We start from the raw sequence: 26,793 nt of genomic DNA on the forward strand, positions 1-26,793 counted from the left end.
TGTGCTGACAGGGTCACCGAGGTGACTGCGGCGCGTGGCCACTGGCCAGGAGCTTCCCCGCCTCCCAGGAGGACCGTGTCCTCGGCAGTGCCCTCCCAGGCCTCCAAGTCCAGTGAAGGGCTGCTGTTGGTTTGAGGCAGGTATTGTAAGGCAGCGGCACTGGGGTTTTAACTAGTGGCCACGTGTGCGAGGGACAGACTGACCCTCAAGACCCAGCCTTGGACAGAGACAGTCCGGAGCATTTACCTGAAAATACACTGTTTTAGACACAATCACTGAGCCGCTCATTGCTGCCCAGATCCACGAGACTTCCAAGAATACTTTTTGGCAGTCCATCAGCAGAGGGGACGGTCTTTTTATTTCCCAGGCTCTCGTCCGGGAGCGGCAGGTCCTGCAGGAAGGCGAGGCGGGAGGAGCGGCCCGCTGGTTCCCACGAGTCCCCACCGGCCAGTCCCACTGTCCTCGGGCGGCCGGGAGGCCGGTGCAGGCTGGACCTGGCCTCTTCTTGGGCACAGCCCGAGTCCTGCCTCCCAGGGCAGTTTTTGACAAAAAGGAAGGGAAAACGCCAGGCGTGTGGGGCTGCCGGCCGCCGCCCAGGCCCCGCTCCGCGCTCCCCCCGCTCCGCGCTCCCCCCGCTCCGCGCTCCCCGCTGCGCCCGGCTGTGCGCGCCCCGGCCCCGCCGTCAGTTGGCCTCGCCCTCCGGGAACTCCTCCTTGATGGACGGTCTCCGGGGCTTGCAGTCCGGGAGGTCGAAGCCGAAGTCCGCCCACTCGTCGGGCCCCGCGCCCCCCGGCCCGCCCGGGCCGCCGCGGTTGGGGATGGTGATGGTGTGCCGCACGCGGAAGTGCACGGCCTCCATGACGCGCTGCCGCTGCAGCTCCCCCGAGCCGCCGATGGAGATGGTGGCCGCGTTGCTGCTGGAGCGAATCAGCTGCTGCGCCGCGCCGTAGTCGTGGCTCTGCTTCAGCTCCTGCAGGCCCCTCCAGATGGTCATCCGGTACTGGTCCGGGATCTTCAGCGCCCCGAGGTCCTGCGCGAGCCGCGCGCGTTAGGCGGAGCCGCGGGCCCCGCCCCGCCCCGCCCACTAGGGACCGCCTTCTGGGGGCCACCCTGCCGCTGCGGAGCGAGCGCCCCCAGGCCCAGGAGGGAGGCGAGGGACCCCGTTGCCCCGAAGGCCACGCTCCGTCCTGGACCTTAACAGGGGGGCCAGTGCCTAGCGGGAGGGCAGGGCCGGACCCACCCGTGCGGACGGGCTGGCCACACCCCGTGGGGGCCGGAAGCTGAGAAGTGACCTGTGAGAGCCGGCGCGCTCCTGTGTGCAGCTGAGGTCACTACTGGGTTGTCTGGGACCCCTCCACAGTCAGAGTGACAGATGGAGCCCCTCTACACCAGGCCCCGGAGGACCGCCTGCCTCCCAGCCTCCTGTCCGGGCTTCTCCTCTACCTGCCCCTTGGGACCAGACCTGATCACCGCAATCCTATCCCCCCAACACACACCAAGCACACGCATCATGCTGCTGAGGCGAAGGTTAGCACTGAGCAAGCCAGCTGCCATCCCAGCTGCCGGTCACCGGGACATTTGTACATGCTGACATGGCCACCCTCGGAGCCAGTGGCCCCAGTTTCCTCTGACAAAGCCGCATGTCTGGCGTGGGGCTCTGGGCCGGGGACCAGCCTGGATGGCTGGGGAGCAGGGCCTGCGGAGCGCTGCGGGGCCACGGAGCTGGAGCCCCTTCTGGGACCCATCCCAGCCACAGCTGTGTCTACGGGGCTAGCAGCCAGCCTTCCCTTGTCTGACTGCGCGTGCGTGGCCCAGGGCAGCCCTCCAGCAGGGTCAGCCCTTCACAGGGTAGGAGAGGAGCTGTTGGTGGCATTCTTGTTTGATCCAAGGTCTGTGTGATGCCAGGACACTTCCAGCCCCACACGCTGCAAACCCGGGGCCTTCCGTGTTACGTGTCCCGCCTTTGGGCCTGCGTTTCTCCCTGTGTCCCTGATTTAGACCAGCTCCAAGGCCCTTTGGCCTTTGCCTTCAGGATTCTTTGTGCCTTGGAAATAGCCTGTCCCCGCAAATCAACGGCAGCCTGGCCACGAGGTGCCAGAGATCCAGGCACGAGAGAAGACACTCAGGCCCACATGGCTGGTCCAGCTGCTGGAGGCCCAGGGGTCCGTCCTGCCCAGCCCACCACCCGCACAGCTGGGCTGGCCCAGACTCGAGTGGATTTCAGCACGGAAGCCAGAGGTGAGGATACAGAGTGGACTTGGGAAGAAGGGCTTCCCAAATTTCACAGGTTCCCCCCCCAAACTTCGAGAGCAGCAAGCGGAGTGACCACCCCAGAAGATGTGACAGGGTCCTGCACACTGGGTCTGGGGGTGTGGGGAGAGGGCCGGGGGGCTGTTACCTCTATCGTTAGGTTCTGCAGATGATAAATATTCTGTAACCCTTGGGAGGTGAAATACTCGACACAGTTTGGACACCCCAGTCCTGTTAAAAAACTGCAAAGAGAGTTTGCGAAATAAAACAGCGTTAACTTCGAAGGACCAGCTGTGGGGCCTGGCTAGGCAGGCACTGCCTCCTAAAGGGTGACTCCTGGCTACCCGTGCCCACGTGGCCACAGCGTCATGGACGTGCTCTCCCAGGGCACACTCCAAGGAACCCCTGACTTTGGGGCTCCCCACTCCCAGCACCTGTTGGATATCCCATCAAGATTTTCTCTGCCTCTGTCAGTTCTCCAGATGGCAGAGCGGCTGAGACAGAGACAGGTGGGACAGCGTGTAGACACTGGGAGCCACACTGGGGCCGAGGTTAGTGGGTTAGTGGCAGGGCCCGGCAGCGGCCCACTTACCTGACCAGGCTTGGGTCGGCGTGGTAGGGAGGAGGGGGGGTGCAGTGGGACCCCGAGACCACAGGCTGGGAGCTGTGGCTGCCGCTCATCTCGCCGTTGGCCGGCAGGGTGTGGCCGTGGTTGTTGAGTATCCCGGGGCCTGGCAAAAGGCAGGTGGCACTGTCAGGCAAGATGCAGCCCTTCCCGAGGTCAGGAAGGGACGGGACCATCGGTGGCCCTGCCTCCTGCCAGTGGGCCAGAGCTGCTGGAGGGAGGCAGCTGTCGAGAGTCCCATGTGTGGGTCCAGAGCTGGGCAGAATGTCTGGAGCCAGGCCCGCCCTTTGGGCCTCCCCAACCCACCCTGGGCCCCCCGTGCCCAAGAGACTCACCCATGGGCCCCAGGTTGGGCCCGGCTGCTGAGCTGTGCGGGGGAGGCTGGCCCACCAGCTGGTTGACCGAGGGCAGTTTGTTGACACCGCCGTGTACTTTGTTCATGGGCGAGAGGACAGGCCCGTAGGATGGAGGCTGCAGGTGGCTCCTGCTCAGAAAGTGACAACTCTTGTTGGTAAGAGCACAGGTGCCTTCTTTCCCATCAGGTCACCTCCACGTAGTGCCCCTGCCACAGGGGGATGGAAACCCTGAGCTGAGATGACAGAGAGTGCCTCCCTCCTCGCTCAGCCCCCTGCCCGCGACATGGCCACTGGCCTGCTGTCAGCAGGACCCAGCTGGGAGTGGAGGGAGGTGGGGGCAGCTCCCGCCCTCAGCACCGGGCGGTTGGCATCACTCTGACCACCCACTCCTTGCCCTCCACAGTAGACATTTAGGGGGACCCCTTGGTGGGACAGAGGATCGTAGTGGTGGCCGTGACCAGTGAGTTTAAGGAAGGCTTCCCGTGAGGGGACGCCCGCATGGCCTCGCTGCCTGTGCCGGAGGCCATGTTTTCAGGAGGGATGTCTGGTGCTGCTGGCACCGGTGCCACCCTGGCCCAGGCGGGAGGGGCTGCACTCACGGCCTCTGCAGGAGCTGCTGCTGCTGCTGCCGGTAGGACTCCAGCACCTGCTGTGGCACCAGCTCCATCAGCTCCAGACTCTCCTTGACTTTCATCAGGATTTCATAGTTCTCCCGGCCCCGCACCTGAGCACAGACAGGCCGACCCTGTGCCTAGGTGCATGTGGGGCTCCTCCCGGCCCCACACCCCCACTGCCAGCCTCGGGGGTCCTGGGCTTGCAGCTCTGTGCGTTCTCCAGTACCCCACAGGCTGGGGGGCCGTGCTGCTGCTTTCCTCCTTCCCGGGAGCAGGTGGCCATCTCCTCTGTCCACACAGACCACACCTATCCCTACCTGCTCCTGAGCCTTCACCCCGCCTCCCCCCCTCCCCAAGCACTCAGCACACTGTGGGTGCTAGGGCAGGAATCCTTAACTCAAAAAATGGAAAGCTCATATATGGAAGGCCAGGCCTAGCCAAGCCCATGCTGATTTTATCCACCAGCTGGAGTGGTCACACCACGTGACAGTCCTGTAAACTTGGGTGACAGTGATGTGACCTGCCAGACTCTAAAACTATGGGTTTCCTAATGCTGGTTCTCCACTCCCCATGGGGTCTCCATCATCCCACACACTGTACCCACGCTTGGAGGCCCCCCATGGGGTCTCCATCACCCCGCATGCTGGACCCAAACCTGGAATGCCCCCAGAGGGTCTCCATAATCCCATACTGTGCCCACACTCGGAGTCCGCCCCAGGCTCCATCATCCCACATGCTGTGCCCACACTTGGAACCACTTCATGCAGAGCTGCCCACCTGGCAGACCCCAATCTTCACTGTGGTCTGGCCCTGTCTGGTCTGGCTCCCTGGGACCTGGCTCTCCCTTGGTGGACCTGCCACCTGCAGAGCCCTGGGTCTCAACTCTCAGGGTGACAGGCCACTTCTGCCCACCCCCAGTGCCCCAACCTAGACTCTGCAGACACGGGACACTCACGTGCATGTAGTACATGTCCTCGTCCCCATGCCGCCTCTTCTTCACGTTGGTGCCCAGGGTGGGGATGGCAGTGGGGCTCTGCTTGAAGGCTGGAAGGCCAGGGAGGAGGTGGGCCAACGCAGTCAAGTCAGTAGGACACCCCCACGTCGTGCCAGCCAACCTCGCCCAGGGACCAGTAACCCACTTGGATGTGCAAGCCCATGGCTGCCGCCCATGCTAGATAGAGCTGGACCCAGGGGTGGCCACGTGGGCGGGGCTGGCTCTGTGCCCTGGACACAGGCTCGCGGTGCGCCCTGCCGGCATTTCACCCAAGTCCCCACGGCAGGGCTGGCTCCGTCCTGCAGGGTCGCGTGGCACTAACACTCGGGCTGCCCCGCTCACCGCGCTTGCTGGCGGCCCCGTGCTTGGCCGCGCTCTCGTTCAGGACCTGCTGCTCCCGGTAATGGTCCTCATCAGCTTTGCGGTCTCGGCCAGGACAGGCACAGATGCGGCCCTCGAAGGACCGGCGGCCCAGCACTTGTCCACTGTTGGGGGCACAGCCAGCACCGTGAGCTTCGGGTCCCCCCAGCCCTGCCTGGCCTCCCTGCCCACCTTTCACTGTGATGGGCCAAGGGGTCAGGACTGAGTGCCCAGCTGCTCTGGGACCCCAGGTCCCTCCCAGCAGCCCCTGCAGCTAAGCGAGGTCCCACCCTCCCAGCAGCACCCCTGCAGGGTCCCTCCCCACACCCCTCCTTGCCCTTGGCCTGTCTCCACACCAGACCCTGGCAGCACAGGCCCAAGTCCCTGCTCCCCATCCAACGAGACTCAGACTTACTCCCGGGTCTCCAGGGTGATGATGATGAGGATTGGCCGACGGTTCATGCCCCCGACACAGCTGCTATTGCACATGAAGTTGTACAGGATGGTGGTGAACTCTGTCCCCACCTACACGGGAGGTGGGCGAGGGCTGTGGTGTTGGCACGCAGGCCCCACCTCACTAAGGTGGAGGCTGCTGGCCTTCGAAGCACCCCTCCCTCAGATTTAGTCCTGGCTCAGCGTAGGCTTGGGGGCTGGGCCATGCCCTGTGGTCCTCTGTCATCCACCCACCATCCCTCCCTCTCTCCATCCATCCTTCATCATCCGTCCTCCTTCCTTCCTCCCTCCTTCCGTCCCTCCCTCCTCTATCCATCCATCATCCATCCCTCCACCCACCCATGCGCCTGTCCCTTCATGCAGAACACTGAGTGTCAAGTGCTGTGCTGGCTTTGGGTACCAAGTGACCTCAGACGTGGCCTCTGCTCCTGGGCAGAACCCAGTGCTATTGTCTGGCTGCCCTGACCATCTCCCCTGACAGGCTGGAGGTCAAGTCCTGGAGGCGGGGTGTAGTGGGCATGTGCCAGGCCTCTGTGAGCATGGTGTATGTTTGCACACTGTGGGCTCTCCTGGGCAGAAGGGCGCACGGCACTGCTTTGGCAGAGGGAGTGACCAGAACTATCCAAGTGGACCGCCAAGCCTAGCACACACCCATTTCCCAGGATTCTGAGACATGAACCAGGACCCTTGACCACAAAATGGACGGTTGTCATGGTTGCCCTGGGTCAGGATACAAAAGCCAATCACTGGCTTAGGAAAACCTAGCCTGTCACAAAACGGTTGGAACGTGGCAGCCACCAGGGGGCGGCAGAGCCGTGCTTTCCCGGCCAGGCCTGGAACCGGGAGGGTGGGTGGGCAGGGTGGTCACACCCAGCCTCCGACCCGGGCCCACTGACATAAGGGCTCTTCTTAAGCCCAGGGAAGCCGGGGGGTGACGTGTAGGGTTGGAGGCCTGGGGGACCAGGTACAGCGTTGGGGGTCTAGGGGGTGGTTTCAGAACCAGGTAGAGGAAAGGTGAGGGCTCACTGTCACCTACCCACCTGGGGAGCATGGCTACGGGGCCCAGAGCTGGGACCCACTGTCCACCTCCTATGCTGCTCTCCATCCCACCATCACCCCTCGGTCCCTCCACCCTCACTTCTCTCCGCTGCCAGCTTTTCACCCCAGCCAGGCCCCCACATCATCCCCAGAGTGGCACTGTCAGGATTTCCGCTGCCTTCAGCTCCAGGTCAGACTGCTCAGGGCCTCTCGCCCCTGCCCACGTCCTGCAGCCCGCCCTGCACTGCCAGCCTTCAACCCTTATCTCCAGGCCCTATCTGGGCCATGCCTCTGAGCGTGGGTCTCACCTTCTTTTCTCCTCTCCTCCTCTTGCCCTCCCTCTTCCTCGCACAGGCTCTAGTCCTCCAGGCCTCGGCCCCTCCAACCTCAAGCCCCATGTGGGGAATGGACAGGCGGGAAAAGGGGACCGATGAGGGCTGAGCTCAGAGGTGGTCGGGCCCACCCCTCACTACAGATGGGGAGCCAGTGCTTCCAGTGGGCCCAAGGGAAGGTCGCGGCAGGTGTGGGACCTCGAGGGTGATGAAGGCGCTCCATGGCACGGACTTAACTTGGGGATAAGGGACCAACAAGTGTGCTGGCCGAGGTCACACGAGGGTGTCTGCCTGGGAGCCCCGCCCTGTGACTGCTGAGCACCAGGCCCCACCTGGCCCAACCTACCTGTGGGGGCTCATAGGGCACCATGACGCTCTGCCTGCCAGTGACGGGGTCGTCCACGTACTGCGAGAGGCTGTTGCCCTCCACGCGGATGAGGTGACTGGCGGGGGCAGACTGTCCTGCAGGAGGGATGCTGCTTCAGCCCTGGGCCGCCACCTGGGGCCAGGTGTGTCATGCACACGGGACCACAAGGCCCAGCCCCTTGGGCCTGGCACGTGGGACTCCGGCTGGCAGCCTTGGTGCCCTCGGGGCGCTTGGCCCAGCAGCCCTGCTGTGCCCTGCTGGGGGTACCTGCACCCAAGGCCCCAGGTGGTGCTGGGAGGAAATGGGGGGAAGAGCTGGGCCCACACTGTCAGCCCCTCCCACCTGCACCTTCTGTCTCCCAGACTACGGGGCACAGGGGCTGGGGAGGGGGCCCTCACCTTCGTTGAAATCCCGCCCAAGCTCATGGTTGGGGCAGCGCTTCACGACCTCAGTCACGTGCTCCGCTTTCTTGTAGACTGGCATGGCACGGATGGCAGTGCCCGGGGGCGGCGGGGTAGACACCTTGATCTGGATGGGGCATGTCTTGGCGATCTGGCAGTACAGCTTCTTCAATAGGGGGGAGTACTAGAGGGGAGGGGGCTGGGATGAGGCCGCCGTCCCAGCTCCACCCCCTCACTGGCTGTGCCCCCACAGGGGACGCCTGGCTGTCCACTGCAGTTAGGACTCCCTTCCCCCATCTCTGATGGTGGGCCCTGGCAGCAGCCGGCGGGCTGGTTTGGGCGCAATGAGAGCAGCTGCTCTGGTGCCCGCTGCAGCCAGGCCTGGGTGCTTTCTGTGTGGGTCTCACCAGCTGCACAGGTTGGTACTATGGTGTTCATTTTTGGGACAAGGGCAGTAAAGGCCGGGAAAGCGGGAGGGTGCTCCTGGAGAGGGGCGCTGGGAGCCAGAGCCACCCAAGTCCAGTCTGGCTTTTCCCACAGTGAGCCGTAAGCCCCTAGACTGCAGGAGTGTGAAGGAGGGGTTGCAACGTGGAGTCTCAGGTTTTAAGAGCCCAGAGTTAGGTTTTTCTGACACGTGTGCAGAGGAAATGTGTTATTTTCTGATGGGCTAAGTACCCGTATGCCCTTGAGCTTCAGGAAGGCGCTCCTGGAACACAGAGTGGGAGGGGCTAGTCGCTGTGGCTTGGTTTTGGCCACTGGTGGGGTGGTGGGCTCTGACCGTGAAGGCCCAGGACCCCCAGCTCAGGAGCCTGCCTCAGGGAGGGTCGGTGATGCCCTTTCTGCCCCAGCAGACAGTCCCTAGGGATCTAGGTCACCTTGAGAACCCAGGCTGGCTGCCGTGAATTCAGAGGGGACGTGGCTGGTGCCGACAGGGTACCCAGCTCACTTCCAAGTTGGCCACCCCCAGCGATTGGCGGGTCCTGCAGACCAATCCAAGGCTCCTCATGCCCCTTTCCCCCAGGAAGAGGAGGGAGCATGCCAGGTCTGAGATGCAGCTTGTGCCCCCACAAGCCCCCAGGGACTCAGCCCGGCCACAAGGCCCCAGGGAGCCCAATCACACCTCACCCTGGTACCGCTGGGGAAACAGGCCAGAGACAAGGAGCTGCTGGCAGAACCAGGAAGGAGCTGGTCCCAACCCACCTTTGCCAGGGAAGCTGGGGGCCTGGTACCCTGACCTCGACACCTAAGGCCCCCACTGGCTACCAGTGCTGTCTCTCTGGCCGTCAAGGTACGCGGTGGGCCCTCAGGGCCTCATACCCTCTCAAGTCCAAGTCCAGGAAAAGCAAGGGAGGGGCAGACGTGGGGAGATGGAGCTGACCCTGAGCCCAGGAGCCAGGGGCCCTGTGCAGTGTGAGCCACCCCTCCCTGCCTGAAATCCAGCCTGAAATTGTGACCTTTCCCTGGATTGGGGCTCTAGGGGGCCTGGTGACAAGTGGGCTGAGTCTCCTGTCCTCCGGGGACGGGGACCCTGCTCAGCTTTCCCTCAGCACTGTTGCAGGATAAGTCCCTTCGTTCTCCCTTCAAGAATGGGAATTGGGTGCCCATGGGGCTTGCCCCTCCCAGGCGCCCTATCCCCTGGAGCCCAGGGCAGCGCACCCTCTTGTGTCTGGGAAGGTGTCCAGGGAGTGCAGTGACCTGGGCTGGGGAGGGGGCATGCAGCGCACCCTCAGAGAGCCTGTGGGTGGGGAGGAGTAGGGAATGAATGGGCCCCACTCTCCTGGCTGACCACTTTCAGGACCCGTTAGTTCTCTGACCTGGTGCTACCCATGACCTGGGATGGGTCATTAGCCCCAACAAGCCTGGGCCCAGGTGGGCTAGGGCGGGTGGGCGAGAAGTGACCAGTCTGTCGCCGACCACATTCCTCGGCAGCCCCAACACTGCTCAGTAGGGAGGGCGGAGGGAGAGGCCACTTTGGCTCATCAGCCAGTTCCTGCAGGGATGGACTTGGGTTCCAGATACAGCTGAGCCACAGGTGCCTGCGGCAGCCCCCCTGCAGCTCCCTGGTAGCCCCGGGGGTCCGAACAGTGGGGGTGCTGCTTCACAGCTTTTGCAGCCCCACTGGCGGCTTCCGCAGAAGCCTAGGTCTCCACCGCGGCTCCCGCAGACCGTGGCTCCCGGGACTCAGGGCAGCTCTCCGCTGAGCCCAGGCCGGGACGGTGCACAAGCCCCCTGGAGCCCAGGCAGCGTGGGGGGCCCAGCGGTGCTTGTGGGGTCTGGACTCCCCGCCCGAGGTCCCGGGAAAACGTAGGAGGAGCGGCTCCAGTGGCGACAGGCCGGGGGCCGCCCCGGGGAGGAGCCGTCAGGAGCTGTCCCTGGTACCAGGCGGCCGGCGGTGGCCCGCCCATCCCCGAGCTGGGCTGGCTGGAAGCGCAGAGCCGTGCGGGGTGGGTAAGTCCTCACCGGGGCAAGCAGCGGACGGGGAGCGGGCTCAGGCCCCAGGCTGGAGGCAGGAGGGCACCCTCCCTCCCTCTGCGTCCTCGGTGAGGCCTGGTCTCACTCCCCACTATGGGTCCCAGCCTGGTGCTGCCCCAGCTGTCTGATCTGGTGGCCCTCGGGCACACACACCTGCCAGCCCCCACCCACGCAAGGCCAAGTAGGGCCCTGTGTCAGGTGGTGACACAGGTGACTGGGGGCGGAAGGGAGCCTGGGATGGCCAAAACTGGGTGACCTATAAGAGAAAGGGCCCGAGGGACAGGCCAGAGCCAACCCCTGCCTCCGCTGCGTCCCCTCCTCCCAGAGCTCCTAGGCCTCTGGGTTCCCTCTGAGGAACCCGGGCAGGGAGGAGGACTCCTGGGTCGTCGGCTGTTCTGTTGAAAAGGTCACGCGGAGATACTTCCTCTCTCCCCACCCTGCTCCCGCCTCTCCTTCCCTAGAACCGCTAGATGGATGTGTTTCAACAGATTCTGAGCTGATAAAATCTTATTTATCTTCGGCTGTTGACACAGAGCCGTCTAGACTTGCCTGCTCCGGGATGCTGTATTCCTTCGTGCTTACAGGAAATGGTTTGCCCAAATGCTGGGGTGGGCCCATCCCTGCCCTCCCCCACCAGCTTCTCTCCTTGGACACCCCCCACCCAGTCCATGATGGCCCTGCCTGGCTGGGAGCCCCGGGCCCGGCAGGGCTGGGGGGAGGGACGCTGGGCAAGCGGGTGGTGGGCTCGGGTGCTGTGGCTGTTAATTTCCTCGCGCCCCCTCCCCAGCAGCTGGGTGCCCGGCATGGGCAGGTTTGGGCAGGAGGAGAGTGGAGAGGTGATAATAACTTGTCTGTCATTTTCCAGGGACGTGTAGCATCTTGCAAACCGCAAATACCGTTAACCAGCTTGGGCGACTCTGTTACAACAGATTCTGGAAGACAGGGCTGCAGTGGGGGCTTTTATTTTCTAAATGATTTTTTTTAGAGCCCACTTTTATCAGCTTTCCGTGCCTGCGTGCCTGTGTGTGTGCGTGTTCAGTGCTATGTTTCTCTCCTCTCTTGGGTAAAGGTCCCTCGGAGGGCCCCTGAGCCAGAGCCCCACGTCCTAGGAGCTCTATGGCTGCTCCCTTGGCAAGAGGGCGGACGCTCTGTGGATTCAGAGACACAGGGAGCCCAGGTCACCGGCCCCCAATGTCAGTCCCCTCAGGTAAGGGACCCTCCTTCCTCCTTCCTGGTCAGCAGGGGCCACCCAAGGTGACATAAGCTACCGTACACTGCTCCAAACCCTCAGGGGCCTCCTGCCCTTCACTGCGCAGTCTTACTGCCACTCTCGTGTCTTCACTCAGGGGAGAGCTGCTGGGAGCACCGGGTGGGTTCTGACAGATGTGAGGGGGGCCTCCAGCCTGGGGAGGAGGTGGGGGCACCTGTGACAATCACCCTGCCTGCCTCGGAGCCCCACAGTGAAAGAGCAGTGAGGGTCTATGCACAAGGAAACGTGAGCAACTCCCCAACATGCCCACAGGCCTGGTGGCTGGAGGCTGCAGGGCGCGCCTGGGCGCCCTGGGGCCAGTGCCTGGCCTGGCAGACATTCTGGATCAAAGAGACTGCCGAGATTCTCCAGGAGCCCCTGGCTGGGGGCAGGCACGGCTGCATCTGCTGACCCCCCCATGCCAGCTGAAGGCCGGGTTCCTCGCTCCTGGAGCCCAGGGAAGAGCAGGAGGTGGAAACACGCTCTGAGGGTACCAGGGACCCTGACCACTGCCCGGGGCTGCCCCAGAGGTTATGGACAAGAAGCTGCCCATTCTGGGGAGGTGGGTCGGGGGCTGGAGAGGACACCCCTCGGGAGCCGGGAAGTCTTCCCCGAGACGTCCTCCTGCTAGGTCCCACACTAGTGAGCGGGAGCCCCCAGGACCCTCTGTGCCCCCGACCATGGGCCTGGGGCCTGCTCATCCCACGTGTGGCTACAGGCTGGCAGAGGGTGGCTCCGGTGGCTCCGTCCTGGGCTAAGATCTGGGTGGGGGATGTGGGCAGCAGGTATGCACTGAGCGGACCCAGGAGACAGGCAGTGGGCACCGGGTCTGTGGTGCAGAGTGAAGGCCCAGCGTGCCAGCAGGTCAGGAGCTGAGGCGCACACCAAAGGCCGGGCAGCGGGAGACGGTGGGGCCCAGAGGGGAGGGGAGCGGCCGGTGGGGGCTAGAAGCCGGGAGGCTACGCTGGGTCTGGACCTCCATCCGCCCTTACTCTGTAACCCAGGCACATCTTCTGGCCGCCCACCCCCACCCTCCCCCGGGACCCTGAAGAGGCCGGAGGGGTGAGCAGATAGATGTGTTCTGGGTCCTTGGGGACAGGGCTGGGCTTTCAGGAAGCTCTCCCGCCAACAGCCACCCCTCCCACTCCCGCTCCCAGGGTGGCCGTCGTGCCAGCTCAGCCTCAGCCTGGTCCAAGTACAGGCTCCTCTGCCCCTGAGCTTGGTTTCTGACTTTCCAGCTGGAGACCCCACAGAGGTCTCCCAAGAGGTGGGTGTCCCTGCCTGCAGTGGCCACCCCTGGCTGGCCGATGGAGAAGCACTCTGGCGAGGACCCACGCAGCACGGGAGGGTGACCAGCCCAGCCCTGCCCACTGCTGGGTGGACCCTGTCACCTGCCGGGAGAAGGGGCCCCCACTACCCTCACCCCCACCTCACTTGTATCTTCTGAGCTGGCCTGGCCTTGTCAGCCGTGGTGATCGCAAGGCTCAGCCCACGCAGGCAGGGTGCTGGGGCCAGTGGCACCTTCCCCTCGCAGGACCATCCCGGGAGCCCCTGACCGCACACACCATCTGGACACGGCCGTGGGTCTGGCGCAGGCAGGCCCTCCTGGGCCAGCTCCTTCCCTGTGCGTCCTGCAGTTTCCAGGATGGCCTGGAGCTGGAACAGCTGCCCGTGGCTGTGGGAGGCAGAGGAGGCAGGCCGCCTATGGCCCCAGCTGTGGCAGATGCTCAGGGTGTCCTCTCTGGAGGGCTGTCCCATCGGCTCCAGTGGGAGCCTTGTGTGTGGGGCCCTCCTGCCTCTGACCCTGCCACCGAGGCTGCAGGGAAGTTCCCAGTTCAGGGCCACAGTTAAAGACACCCTGTGACCAGGAAGCAGGGAGTGCCACCTCTTTGCTCTAAATCAGCTCCACTCCCGGCCAGCGGGACAGGAGCCCATGGTCTCTAGTGGGCTTGGGGATGTGGGGGTGGCCATTGTTCAGCTTTTAATTCTAGTTGGATGGAATTGAGGTTTTCCCCGAACCTTGTAAGTGTCCAGTGGAGCACTGAGGCAGAGTGTGGGCTTCTAACCATCTGATCCCTATGGACCAAGTGGCTGCTAAGCCAGGTCTTGAGGGGCCACGCGTGCCCCACCCTTCCCTCACAGGTGACTTTGAGCAGGGACCTGCCCTCCATGAGCCTTGGTTTCCTCATCTGCAAAGAGGAGCGAACACAAGAGCCTACAACACGTCCCTGGGGTGCTTAAGGTGGAGCCTGCAGCGTGGGGGCCCTGCCCCCTTACTGTCGGTGCGACTGATCACACACCAGGGTCCATGGGCCTATCCGCATGTCGGAAACAATTCCAGAAAATGGATGATTCCTCATCAAACCTGGATTGTTTTGTGCCCCTTGCCCCCAGCCCCAAACCTGTGGGATTGACTGCCGTCTCCCAAGGGCTCTCCCGTGTGTCCCTGCAAGGACCAGGGGCTGTGAAGGGGGGCTGCCCACCAGGGACTCAGGGCTGGGCCCTCCCCGGCCCCACTCAGGCCTCCAAGGCCAAGTTCTGTGACCTCCAGGTCCAGGGGCTCTCCCAGCGGTTGGAGAGGGAATAGAGAGAAGTTGAGCCCCAGTTCAGGCCACAAGTTGGGGCGCTGACCTCACCCAGGCCAGGCCAGCAGGGTGCTCCCCCCACACCCCCCCGCCCAGCAGAACTTCACACAGTGCCAGCAACTGCGGTGATCGCTCCCAGTGTTCTTGTTCCCCCTAATGATCCGCGTTTCATCTCCACAATAAACACTGTTAGGACGCTTCCCTCGGCTTAAACACGCATAATTGCTCCTGGTGCCAGTAAAAGGTATTAATTCCACTTATGCATTCCATAAACTTTTAGGATAACGCAATTGATACCGCGGTCGTGTTGGGACACCTCTGCTGTTATTCTCCTGCCTGCAAACCTCCGAGGGGCTGGAAAGTTTTCTCCCAGATCCATTAACGTTGACTCAGCCGCCTTCCACCCGAGGAACCCATGCGGCCTGTGTGTTTCCCGCCTGCCTTCCTTCCATATGTGCTGCCTGGGTGGGAGAGTGGCACTGGCCCCCAGGATGGACACACACCCCCCTGCCTGGTCTGGGGGCAGCTGGAGGTCATTTGGGGGCTGCGGCCAGGCTGTCTGGAGGTCCCAAGGGACCAGCTGTGCCATCACACTGCACAAGCTCACCGTTCCACCCACCCCAGGCTGCCTGCCCTGCAAGCTGTTGGCAGGGCCACTCAGCCCCTGGCGGTGCCCCCGACGCTGGGCCAGGACTCTTTCCTGCTTGACCTCGGAGCCCCTTCCCAAACTTCCTAAATGCAGGCACTGCCCTCGTCCCTGGCAAGGCCCAGCCTGGGAGCTGGAAGTGGCTGATCTGGGCTGGACAGCGTCCAGACACCCTTCTCACTGTGCTGTTCCAACGCTCTGCTCCTTGGGACTCCTGTCACCCGTTGTCCCCATCACTGCCAACCCTTGGGGGCTGCCAGACCCAGAGGCCAGGCTAAGCGCTGCTGAGGGCCCTGTCCCTGCTCTGACCCCCCAGCATCCCCAGTGGGGGGGGGGTGCATGGAACAGGACCAAAGTCACCTGGCTCCACCGGCCACCGGCCAAGAAACATCAGTGCCCAAGGGCACACTGCTTTCACGGTGTCTGTCCCCGCAAAGCCCAGATGGGCCCTGAAACGGACAGGTCTCAGCCAGCACCGCTCACAAGCAGCCCGCGGTGGGGGGGCGCTCCACCCCTCCCTCTGGGCAGCGCCCCCCTGGCCAAACACCCACCTCACCCTGTCTGTGGCCCTGGTCCCTGGTTTATAGCCTCCTGGAGGAGGACACAAGTCCCTTCTCCAGCTGCTCAGTGACCTGAGATCTACCTCCTCTTGGCCTTCTAGGGGGGTGGGGGGGATGTCAGAACCCTGGGCAGCGACCAAGAGAGGCCTGCACGTGTGCATGTGGGTCTGTGTGTGTTTGTATACACGTGTGTGCTGTGTCGGCCCGTGAGCTGAGGGCTCCAGGCCCCCCAGTGCCCAAGGAGCACATTGCGAGGTGTGACGTCCAAGGAAAGCTGGTCAGGGCAAGTGAACTGCATGGCTGGGGCAGAGTCCAAAGACCCCATAAATAGCTGCGGTCTGTCCCTTGGGGCTGGGGACAGTGTTTGTCCTGAGCAGGAAGAGGAATGAAGGCAGCAGTCAATCTGGAATTGTACTTGAGAAAAATAAGAGTTATCTATCAAGTTACCAGCAGCTGGCGTGGCAGGGGCCTCACACCACGTGGCAAGGAGGCCTGAGCACAAGTCTGGGCAGCGCCCGTAGTCAGACCCCCAGAGCTGTGCGCTTGTGAGCCCGCCCACCCCTCCCTGGGCAGGGAGAGGAGCCTGTGGGGGGTCTGCTCCCAGAGAGCCAGAGGTGCCAAAAATCTCATTATCAATGTTTGTCCCACCTCCACCCCCTGCGCTGATAAGGGCTGGGAGGGGCGCCGTAGGCCCTGGGGGTAGCACCCACCCCTCAGCTCAGCTCCCAGAGTGGAGAGCCTTGGACTACTGCTCCAGCATGGGGAGGTGTGGGGGCCGGAGCTTAGAGGCAGAGCCACAGGTACAGCTGAGCCTTTCCCTGCCCCCTGATAGCCTGGCCAGGGCTGCCTCCATCCTGGCAAATGACCTCTATGGGGCCACTTAGGGCCAGGGCAACTGTGACCAAGCCATGAGCCCCTACAGCTTCGTGGCCGCTCCCCTGGTGGCCATGGTGAAGGGGCCCCCGGATGGGGGAAGCAGCCAGCAGAGGGGCAGCTCCCATTCCTCCCAGACCAGCTCAGACTATCCGAGGCTCTCCAAGACCCCCCAGACCCTGCAGAGACCCCACCAGCATCCTCAAGCAGCACACAGGGAAGGAGCCAGGATCCCTGCAGTGCCTGCCAGGCCCTGATGACAGAGTTCGGTGCCAAAAGGACCAGGACCCTTCCCCTTACAGGGAGAGAAGAGGCTCAGGGAACAAGTCTGAATATGGAACAGGAGCGGTAGTGAACCTCTTGTCGCCATATGTGTGCAAGTGTGGGGATGCCTCGGGGGCCTCCTGACCTGGCTTCTTGTCACCCAGCCAGACTTCAAAGCTGACGTGTGGGGACCAGGACCCCACAGGCAACAGAGACTGGAGAGGACCCTCTGGCAGGTCCAGGAGGGCCGGCTTCCTGGTGCCCCAGCACCACCCTGCCCGCCCGCCCAGGAAATAACAGTAAAGACAAACCCAGTGGCTGGCGGCTCCTGCTGTGCTGAGCATGGGCACCACCTCCTCTAAGCCGGCAGCAATGAAAGGAGCTAGAGCAGTAATTTCCACGGGAGGAAACGGGCCCTGACGGGGCCACAGTGGTCGCTGGCCCTCTCAGCCGATGGAGACCTTGGAGTCGGCTGAGCCAAGGCCTGGGGAGCCCACAGCCTGAGCAAGGACCAGAAACAGCCACAGGGGACCATGGCCTGACCCCAGACCTGGGACTGGCCCGTGCAAAGCCTGACCCAGGCTACCTGTGGTTCCACCCCACCTCCGGCCCCCCAGAAGCAGGGAAAACCACAGCCTCAGGCAGCAGGGCAGTGGGGACGGGGGCACCCCACTCTTAAAGTGGTAGAGCCTTGGGGTCACCTGCTCACTGCTCCCATGGGAGCGGGGACACAGCCACCCCACAGGGACCAAGGTCCTTTTCCAGGTGGGGACTGGCACCAGGGGAGCTGCTGTTCCCCGGGGAAGCTGGGGCTGTCCTGTGGGACTGCCCGGTGTGCGTTGCTGGGGGCCAGGACAGGGCTCACGCTCCCCCTTCCGGGGGGTGGGCAGGAGACCAGGGGGCCTTTGGCCCCAATGCCCTGCATGCCCCGCCCTCGGAGGCGAGCCTGAGTTCTGTTGGGGGTCCCAGCATGCTTGCTGTCCTTACCCTGCTAGTGGGTGTCCTGCCATCCCCTTTCTCTCCCAACTGCAAAACGGACAGTGCTGCCCTGTGGGTAGGGACTGAGAGCCGGGAGCCCAGCCCCTGCTTCCCGTGCCAGCACGCCCATTTAGCATCCACACAAGCACCCTGAGCAGCCACTTTCCTGCCCTGTGACTCAGTGTCCTTGGCTGTACAATGGGACAATAATCGATTCTAGCTCGTGGGTTGCTGGGCCGTTTCAAGAGTTAATACAGACTGAAAGCACTTAGCACACGGCCCAGCTCTCGGAGGTCGCAGGTGCGCAGGATGCTGTCCAAGTTGGCATGATAGCAGGGGGCCAGACCTCCAGTCCGCAGTGCTGTGGCTCTCCCCGACCTCCCTGCCTCATGCCCACGCGTGCAGGTGACAACCCAGAGACGGCGTGTGGGCCAAGCCCACGTCCGCCAACCACCGGACGCTCTGCCGACCACACACTGCCTGGAGGAGGCAGCCCCGTGGACCCGGCCTCAGCACCTCCCGCCTCCTGCACGAGCAGGACAGGATTCAAAGCAGAGCCCCAACCTGAGCACAGAGACGTCAGCAGAGCCGTCAGGATGAGGACAGCCAGCCTCCGCCCCCCAGGGGCTCGCTGGGAGCCCCGTCCATCCCCTCTGCGGCCCTGTGGGAGGTCGGCCGGCTCTGGCCACACGGCCGAGGGGTGAACACGCCCAGACTGCCCAGCCCGAGACCGCCTCCTGCCTGACGCTCCTCCTGGTGGGGCGGCACCGGCCAGGCGGGAACCCTGTGCGGACAGCTGGACAGCCAGGCGTGCGCGGCCCTCTCTAGTGCCCAGGACGCGCCTCCACCCCTGCCCTGCGTCCTATGGATGCCCGCTGAGAGCGGGGGCACAACTCACCGTCCAGGTGGCTGACTTGGCTGTGCTGGACTGCTGGAAGGTGACGTCGAAGTGGTGGGGGCCGGGGTAGTCAGTGTTGGAGGGGATGACGGGTGCCGGCGACATGGTGTCGAAGGTGGAGCTCGGCTGTGCGTATGGAGAGTGGCTGGGCACGCTGGCCGTGTGCTCCGGGGTGTAGGGGCTGGCCGAGGCCGCCCGGCTGCCCATCTGGTCCATGGTACTGCTCAGCAAATTGAACTGGGACTGGCGGGAAGTGGGAGGAGGGAGGGGGAGACACACAGTCAGGCTGGAGAGTGGAGGCCAGGCCCGTCCCGTCAGGGAGGTGTCCTGTTACAGGAGCCTTAAAGGGCCAGCGGCTCCGTCATCCCAAATATTTCCTTGGTCCCCCCTCCCTGACAGGTCACTACTTGTGTGGGGATAAACTGACATATTCACCTCGCCCTCCCCCCTCCAGCAGCCTCCCGGGTGCCAGGGTTTCTGGGGCTCCACTGAGCACACCTGGAAGGAGCTGCCTGTGGGGTGGCCCCCAGCCCAGGACGCGCTCTCACACTCCAGCTGACTCTCCAGGGGCGCAGGCCGACATACTCACCTCCAGTCCCCCATTATAGCGAGAAGTGCGGAGACCCCCGCCCCCAGGAGCCAGGGCAGAGGGCATCCCCACATGCAGTGAACACTCCCAGGGGCTGGTGCAGGGGGTGCCGGAGAGGCCCCGGGGGACCCGGCCATGTAGATGGGGGCTGGGGTGGGGGCTGAAGCTCGGGCGGAGCCCAAAGCCACTTTCCAAGGGCCTCTGTAAGGTGGGTTTTCTCATCTTCATCAGAATGGCCCCACAGCCCAGTTTCTCCTGCTGGCAGAGTTCCACGTGGTCTACACCCTCTGCCCATCGCGGGCATTGGAGCCCAGCCCCTCCCCCAGGCCACACGCAGAAGGAATAGGACCTCTGAGCTGCACTATGTGGGGTGTCCCCTGGGTCACCCTCTGTGGGGTCCGGGGACTGGGGATGGATCAGCCCCCACCAGGAGCTTAAGGGGGGGCCCCAGCGAGGGAGGGGGGGCACTGCCCGAGATGTACTTCCTCAAATCCAGAGCAGATCCGATCCTACCAGCAAGGAAGACCGCTCCCTAATCCGGGGCCTCCAAGCAGGAAGGGGGTACAGAGGGGACAGAGTGGCTGGCCTTGGTCCGATGACCTCTATCTGCAAATGCTGAGATCCTTCCTCGTCTGTGTCACGGCAGCTCCCAGGTTGACTTAACCCTCTCTACAGGCCTGAGGCAGGCACTTCTAGTATCTCTGTTTTATAGATGAGGAAACTGAGGCACGGAGTGGGAGTGACTTGATGGGGTGATGTGGTGGCCCTCAGCGGACGACACGGGAGACCAGCTGTCCATGAGGTGGCAAGACGGCACCTCAGGACCAGTGGAGATGGTGGACTGGGGGCTTCCGCTGGTGGGCAGAGGGCGTGAGGTCCCTGTGGAGGGGCAGAGCCGGACCAGGAAGCAAGAGCAGGGGCCCCTTTGCCCCTCTTCAGAGATGGCAGCCTCTTTCGCTGCCTCCTCCAAATGCAAAAACGAGAGCGCCTTCCTCCACCTCTCCCAGCCTGGGCTCAGCCCTCTCTGCCCCCGTCTTTTCTCCACCTGAGCAGGACTGGGCTTCGTAACCTGGAGTCCCCTCCAGCTCACACACCCGAGGACACACATTCCCTGTGTGTCCATGACAAGGGACTTTGCAGCCCCCAGACCCCCTTCTGGCCTGGGGAGGAAATTTTTCAGTAGCAAACATGTTCTACTGAAGTCTGCCCAGCCTGGAGAAAACTTAGGTGATGAGGGAGGCGGAGGTAGGTGACGTGTGGCAGAATCTTACCAACGTCACGGCCCGTGCCTCCTGGAGGCCAGGCAGGGGCTTTCCTGGAATGATCCAGTCTCCGGGACGGTCACCGCTCCCAGCATGGATCTTGGCCTGGCAGTGGAGCTGAGCTGCCAGGCCCGACCGTGCATCCCCGGGGACGGCCACACTGGGCGAGGCTGCTGCAAAGTCCTCCGGTGGCCCCGGGCAGCTCAGCCGCCTGGACTTATTCCATGCCTGGTGTCTTCTGGTGGCTTTTCTGTTTGGCCTTCCAGAGCTGCGGCCCATCATAAACCCAGGGGCCCATCTACCAGTGGGATGGGGTGCCCCTGTCAGGCAGACCCTCCCACCGCTGTCTAATGGGCTCCCCACCATCTTCCTGACTTCCTGTGCCTCTACCTGCAAAGCCCCAAGCCCACCATTGGGATTAACAAACTGTGGCCACATACAATGAAATATTCTTACTGCAACATTAAACAAACCGAATGACTGATAGGTGCTACAACCCGGAGGAAATGCAAAACCTGCCGAGGGAAAGAAGCCAGACACTCATACACTGTGTGGTTCTGTTATATGGACGTCCCGGGAGGAGGACAAACCACAGAAACAGCTGCAGATGGGTGGTTGCCTGGGGCTGGGGGGCCGGGGCTGACGGCTAAGGGGTGCAGGGCTTCCTTTTGAAGGGCTGAAAATGTTCCCCAATTGACTGCAGTGAGGGGTACACAGTGAACTCCCACTGAGCTGCACGCTTGCAGTGGGGCTGTGGTGTATCACGTGAAGTATAACTCAAGGAAACAATTGCACACAAAACCCAGGGAAGGGCCTCACCTCTCCTGGCCCCGGGCTGCTGAAAGCGGAGGGGGAACCACAGCGTCCCTCTGAGAAGACGTAGAACAAGCGCCCCCACTCCCGGGGGCCTGCGCTGGGACCCCCAGTGCTCTCGAAGCCCCAGGGGGCATGCACTGCTTCTGTGGGCCCGTGGTTTCTGTCTACCCAACTGGACTGCAGGGCCCACAAGGACAGAAGTTGTGACTGGCGTGCCCCCTGTGTGGGGCAGCTGTAACGGCAGCCACTGGCCACATGGCACGTGGGACGTGGCCAGTGCGGCTTGCGCTGTGCTGGGGGCTTACGGGCACCTGGTGACAAAGGCTCAGTACCGTGAAAAGAACGTAAAATAAAATGTCTCGTTCACAACTTCATGTGGATTACATAGTGAATCGAGCATAGTTTCCCATACACTAAACAAATTATTAAATTATTTCCACCTGTTTCTTTTCACCCCTTGTTTTTTTTAAAAAAAGTTTTATTGGGGAAGATTGGGGAACAGTGTGTTTCTCCAGGGCCCATCAGCTCCATGTCGCTGTCCTTCAATCTAGTTGTGGGGGGCGCAGCTCACCGGCCCATGTGGGATTAGAACCGGCAACCCTGATATTCAGAGCTCACTCCCTCTTTTCACCCTTTTTAATGTGGCTACTAGACAATTCAAAACTATGTATGTGCTCAGATTCCATTTCTACTGGACGGCACTGGACTGGATCCTCACTCAGTGTCTGCCAGGCCAACGCGGGGGTCATTGTTATTCTTATTAACACCTTCTTTGGGGGTGCAGAGCGTTTCTCAATACAAAGAGCTTACTCGAGTGGTCTGCTGAATGAGTGGAGTAGCGGATGAATGAATGAATGGATGAATGAATGGTAGAGGTGAGTGTGATGGGGGCTGGACGGCTCTCCCAGGTACTGTTAGGAGGACAGGATGTGAGCTGGCCCCTCCTGCTCGCACAGAAGCTGAGAGCCTGGTGGTTTCTGGGTGGGGAGGGCGGGGGTCCCCGCCTGCCCATGCCCCAGAGTCCCCATGATCGCTCTCTCCCAGATGACAGCCACGGCCCTGCCCTCGAGGCCCTGGGCTGCAGGCAGCCTGCCCCCGTCCTGGCCTCAGCCGTGTCCCCAAGTGGGCGCAGCCCAGCCCTGCGCTCCCGGTCTGTCCTCCGCCTCTGGCTCCCTGCTCAGGAGAAACAGGAGGCAGCCCCACGACAATGCTGTTCAGATTTTAACTTGTCCACATTCTTTGCTGATCTGAGGCCGGTGCCAGAGAATTAGTCACTGAACCTACAGGCTGATAGGATCTCTACACCCAGCTGCCCGCGAGCGAGAAGGAGCCAGGCTCCTAGCAGGCAGGCTCTGCGCATGCGGGCAGCTGACAAGATGGGTAGACACTGCTTTGCACACCGCAAACTCAGAAACCCCTCGTCCCTGTGTGCCCTCCAGACCCACAGCCCTCTTCTCTCTGGCCCTCTGAGAGGCAGGCTCAGTGGCATTTTGTGGTCCCAGGTGCCTGGGAGGCTATCAGACCTCCCCAGGGGAGCCAGGCGACACTGGCACTGGCCAGGTGGACGCTGCTCCTTCCGTGGGTCCTGCTTCCCAGGGGTGCCTCCACCCGCTCCCCCAGGAGGCGGCAGAGCGTTCTGTCCTGTGCAGCAGGGAGCCCACCTAGAATGAGGAGGCCTGGCGGGTTTGCGCGGCTCCTGAAAGCCCCCCTCCCACAGGCAAGTCTCTGCACAGCTGGGGGACTCTGCCTGGCCAGCCCTGCCTGGACCAAGGGCGAGGGCAGGGGAGCCTGGACGCCAGGCAGAGGCCAACATGGCACTGTGGACGCCCTGGGCAGGGTGGGGGTTCCTCCAGAACCAGAGGCCCCGGAAGCCGGGCCGGTACCCACTTGGCAGCAGGCAGGAGCCCAGGCAAAACCAGGACTTTTTTGGTTTGTTTTGTTTTCAATAAGAACTCCCAAGAGAGTGGGCTAATTAGGACACGCCTGGCCTGCGGCGGCCCACATGTGTCTACATGTGCGTACAGGGCTCCTGGGCCCGACCCAAGGAGGGCCCGAGAGAGCGAGCGGGGTGAGGGAGCTGGCGGGGGGCCTTCCCTCCAGGGACCAGGTAAAGGATTTGCACCAGTCCTGCCTCTCAGACCAGGGGCTCTGGGAGGGGCTGGGCCAGGCGTCCAGCAGGGCAGGACGGTACCCCGAGCCTTCAACGTCAGGGCCAGGTGGCCACTCCAAGCCTTCCGGTCCTTCTGCCCCACAAAGCATCCTGGCATGCTGTGCCAGCTGGGAGCAGAACACTGGGCACCGGGGGTAAGACCTGCCCTCCATGCAGGCGTCCTGTGCATGCCCCGTGCTCCCCGGCACTCACAGGCAGTCTCCCTGGGGCCATGTGCATGCGTGTGCTTGTACACAGGGTGGCACACATGCAGGATGGGGCTGGGGGCTGAGACCTCAGGCGGCGGCCACTGCTCTGCAGGTGGGGATGGGTGAGCAGAGGCCCAGCCTCTGGGTGGATGTCCTGAGTGCCTGGGAAGCCCCTCTCTCGGGACGGGAGGGAGCGGTCCTCTGCCAACGATGGAAGAGTCCCAGGGAAACCAGGCGGCTGCCCCAGGAGCAGTGGGGTGGTGGGGCGAGGCCCAGGGGGCTGCCCTTGGGGGTGACCCATCCTAGCTCCCACCACAACACAACCCTGCCACCATGTCACCAGTCTGGGCCTCCTGTGGGGATCAGGAGAGCCCAGAAACACTAACCTGTGACTTTCCAGCAAGAGGAGCTCCTCTTGCCCAGGACCCTACCCAGGCCCAGGGAGCCCACCTTGCCACACTCACACGTCACCTCATCACACGAAAGCCCAACACGGTTGGGGCTGCAGATGAGGAAACTGAGGCTGGGCCGGTCACACCGGGGAGCAGGAAGGGGACCCTGACCCCCAATCACTCACTCAGAGGACGGTCTGAGCACCAGGCTAGGGTGAGCGGGACCCCCCAGGGCCCCAGAGACGTAAATCATTTTTCACCTGTCGTGTGGCACCTGGCACCCAACTGGATGCTCAGAAACTCAGGGTTGCGTGAAATAGACCCCAAAACTCAAACAGACACCAAAACTCATGTGGACCCAGCACACCCACTCCTGTTCTGGCCACCAACTTGTGACGGCAGGGGTGTCTCCCTGCACCCTCCTCGGCCCCCACCGGAACCGCCAGTGAACTTGGGCCTTCCTGCTCCACGGGCTTGGCCCTTCCATGGTGAGCTGCATTTTACAAGTATTCCCTTTTATCTGTTTATCGATTTAAAAATTGTAAACCACCTCAAATGATTTTGGCAGCTATAGATAGGAAATAAATTGTGTTAACATCAGTGTCCCAGCTCCCTCCTGAGCGCCTGCTTCCCGGCGTCCGTGGGCACGCCAGCAGCCACACAATGGCCAGCGAGTGAAGACGGGCTTTGACCAAGCCGATTATGTAGGTGCCACACAGTGTTCTCAGGGCGGAGATTATTTTTCTAGGGGCCCAAGCAGGCCAAGCTGCCGGCAAACGTCAAGGTCCCTCTGCAGTCAAACCTCCCAGGGGACCCATCAGAGACGGGCCCTCGTGGACCTGGGTGCAATGCAGTGTGTGACGTAAGGAAAACACCTGTCAGTAACACTTAACGCTCCTCTAGGTATGTCCCCAGAGGTTCTGCTTCAGGGCGGCTCATCCGGCGGGAGGGACTTGATGGGGAGAGAGTAGGGGCAGCCGGGGAACACTGAGCAGGGAAGAAGCATCTGTTTGCCCCGCCACAGGGTGCAGAGGTTCGAAGACAAGGCCTGCACCCGAGGGCGCTGATCACTGCCTCCGGGGAGGCCCTGCCTCCAGCCGCCCTGGGGCACACAGGGCCTTGGCTCGTGCTGTTCCCCTCCTGGGATGCCCTTCATCTCCTCACCTCCTTCTAGAAGCCTCCAGGCTCCATCTGTCCCTGCTGTCCGGGGCTTCCTCTCCCACTTCTCTGTGTAGAGTGGTGAATGTCATGATACACAGCCAGTGGGCTCGTACCCAGTGCTTCTGTGAGGGCCCAGTAGTTCATACACTAAAGAGCTGAGAACAGCGCCAGCAGACAAATTCACAGTGTGTCTACTGTTCTTACTACCGACCCCTCCCCCACCTGCCCAGGTGAGCTAGGGCGTCGAGGAAACACATCAGTTCTGGTTCCTTCTTTTACGTCGAGGAAACACAGTTCTGGTTCCTTCTATTATAAGCCAGGGGCAGGCCAGCCTACTCATCCTGCGTTCATCCGCACTTCTTCATGCTTTTAGTGTTTTTACTGTTCATTCAAGGTCTGGTCAGGAGAAACTGTCACACACTGCAGCCCAGCCAAGACCCCAAGGGTCTCTGAGCGGCTCCCCTAGAAGGTCTGGCTTTAGAAAGACCTTGACCTTCTCTGGCGGCTTGGCCTGCTTGGGCCCACGTCCCCTTCTGCAGAGAATGTACCAGCTGGTCATGGTTTGTGGCCTTCCTTCCACACCGAGAAAGGAGCTGAAGGAACTCAGTAAGAAACAGAAGTAACAAAACGACTCAAACAAGTGCAAAAGAGCCTGTCCGGTAGTGATAGCAGGCAGCCGGCAACCAGCATGAACAGGGACCCGGGACCCGACACGTGTTTCTAGAATTCCAACCATCTGGGAAGGGGAGGAGCATCCCCCTGGGGTAGGAGAAAGTTTCTTCGCAGCCCGGAATCTGGCCTGTCACACGAATGTCTGACGTCAGAGACACGGAGCTCCTGGTGAGCAAATGTCTCTCTCTCCACTAGAGTTTTACAACTCTAGTGAAGACACTATTTTACTGTTTCCATTTCTGATTTCTATATTAAGAACGCACTGAGTTTCCAGGACACAGGCAGCTCATGTGGGCAGCTTCCCCGAGGTCAGTTCCCGGTGCCCAATGTGTGCTCTAGGCACGAGCGTGCTGCTCTCCTGCAGACCTCATCAGAGCCTTGAGGAGAGCCAGTGTGTGAGGCGCATCTCTGAGAGATGGAACACGAAGCACTTGCTGACCGGAAACTCCTCTCCCCTCAGGAGACACACTGGTGGGGGAGAAGAGGACCCGTACATACAATAGGACAGCACCTGCACACATTCAGCTCTTTAAAATGCCTACAGAGGGCATCTAGCAGCATCTCAGCCAGCCAGAGGAGGGTAGCTCTGCAGAGTCCTGTTCCCTTCCCATCAGACACAGGTGACATTCTGAGCCCGGACAACATTGTGGTCCTGCCTCCAGGGAGTGCCAGGACCCCCGCCTGTCCCAAACCCTCCCAGCCCTGCCCCAGCTCTGCCTCTCTCTGGTGGCATGGCTGCGTGGCTCAAGGGCCCACTCTGTTTGCCATCGGAGGCTGGGAGATCTGATGGCAGGTACCCTTGTTGGTGCCGGTTTGCCCCGTGGCAGTGGGCTGGGGCTTAAATGCAGGATTCTAGAGAAGCCTGCAGTGGCTCTCGGGGCTGTGCCTGGGTCCCTGCTCCTTCAGGAGGGGCCTAGCTGGGACCAGCAGGCTGCGTGTGCATGTCTAAGAGAAGAGGGGTCCTGTGTGCAGCAGAGTTGAAGGTCCCACCGCACCAGAAGGCACTCAAGGCTCAAGTTTGGTGTTCCTTCTCGGGTGCATGGTGGGGGAATGCGTCTGCTTCCCTCTGGCTGTACACCTCCAAAATAACTGTTCACACCTTTACAAACCCTGCAGCCAAGGGCTTCCACAGGTGTCCTCACTAAACTTGTTCAGCATGTCACACCCTCGACCCCCAGGGAGGCCCTTCTGGAACCTAGAGCACATCTTCCAGCCAAATTTGGAGCCC

The 26,793-nt window shown here is 62.3% G+C and overlaps 1 protein-coding gene across 6 annotated transcripts in view; it reads right to left on the reverse strand.

The window, feature by feature from the left end:
- Positions 1-563: 563 nt before the first annotated feature.
- The window catches only part of TP73 (tumor protein p73), a gene marked incomplete at its 5' end in the record, with an annotated part of 38,962 nt that continues 12,732 nt past the window's right edge, over positions 564-26,793 (reverse strand). For 2 of the 6 annotated variants that reach the window (XM_081055766.1, XM_081055771.1), the window contains 11 exons: positions 564-1,030; positions 2,399-2,492; positions 2,843-2,981; positions 3,211-3,359; positions 3,831-3,955; positions 4,801-4,889; positions 5,182-5,324; positions 5,615-5,724; positions 7,369-7,484; positions 7,788-7,974; positions 18,316-18,558. In XM_081055766.1, coding sequence (XP_080911892.1) covers positions 683-1,030; positions 2,399-2,492; positions 2,843-2,981; positions 3,211-3,359; positions 3,831-3,955; positions 4,801-4,889; positions 5,182-5,324; positions 5,615-5,724; positions 7,369-7,484; positions 7,788-7,974; positions 18,316-18,558 — 1,743 coding nt within the window. In that variant the 3' untranslated portion in view covers positions 564-682. The remainder of the gene's footprint in view (positions 1,031-2,398; positions 2,493-2,842; positions 2,982-3,210; positions 3,360-3,830; positions 3,956-4,800; positions 4,890-5,181; positions 5,325-5,614; positions 5,725-7,368; positions 7,485-7,787; positions 7,975-18,315; positions 18,559-26,793) is intronic. The other 4 variants (XM_081055768.1, XM_081055770.1, XM_081055767.1 and 1 more) reach the window with 2 other exon arrangements.

This window comes from Rhinolophus hipposideros (assembly GCF_964194185.1).
Source record: "Rhinolophus hipposideros genome assembly, chromosome: 8".
NCBI lineage: Eukaryota > Metazoa > Chordata > Mammalia > Chiroptera > Rhinolophidae > Rhinolophus > Rhinolophus hipposideros.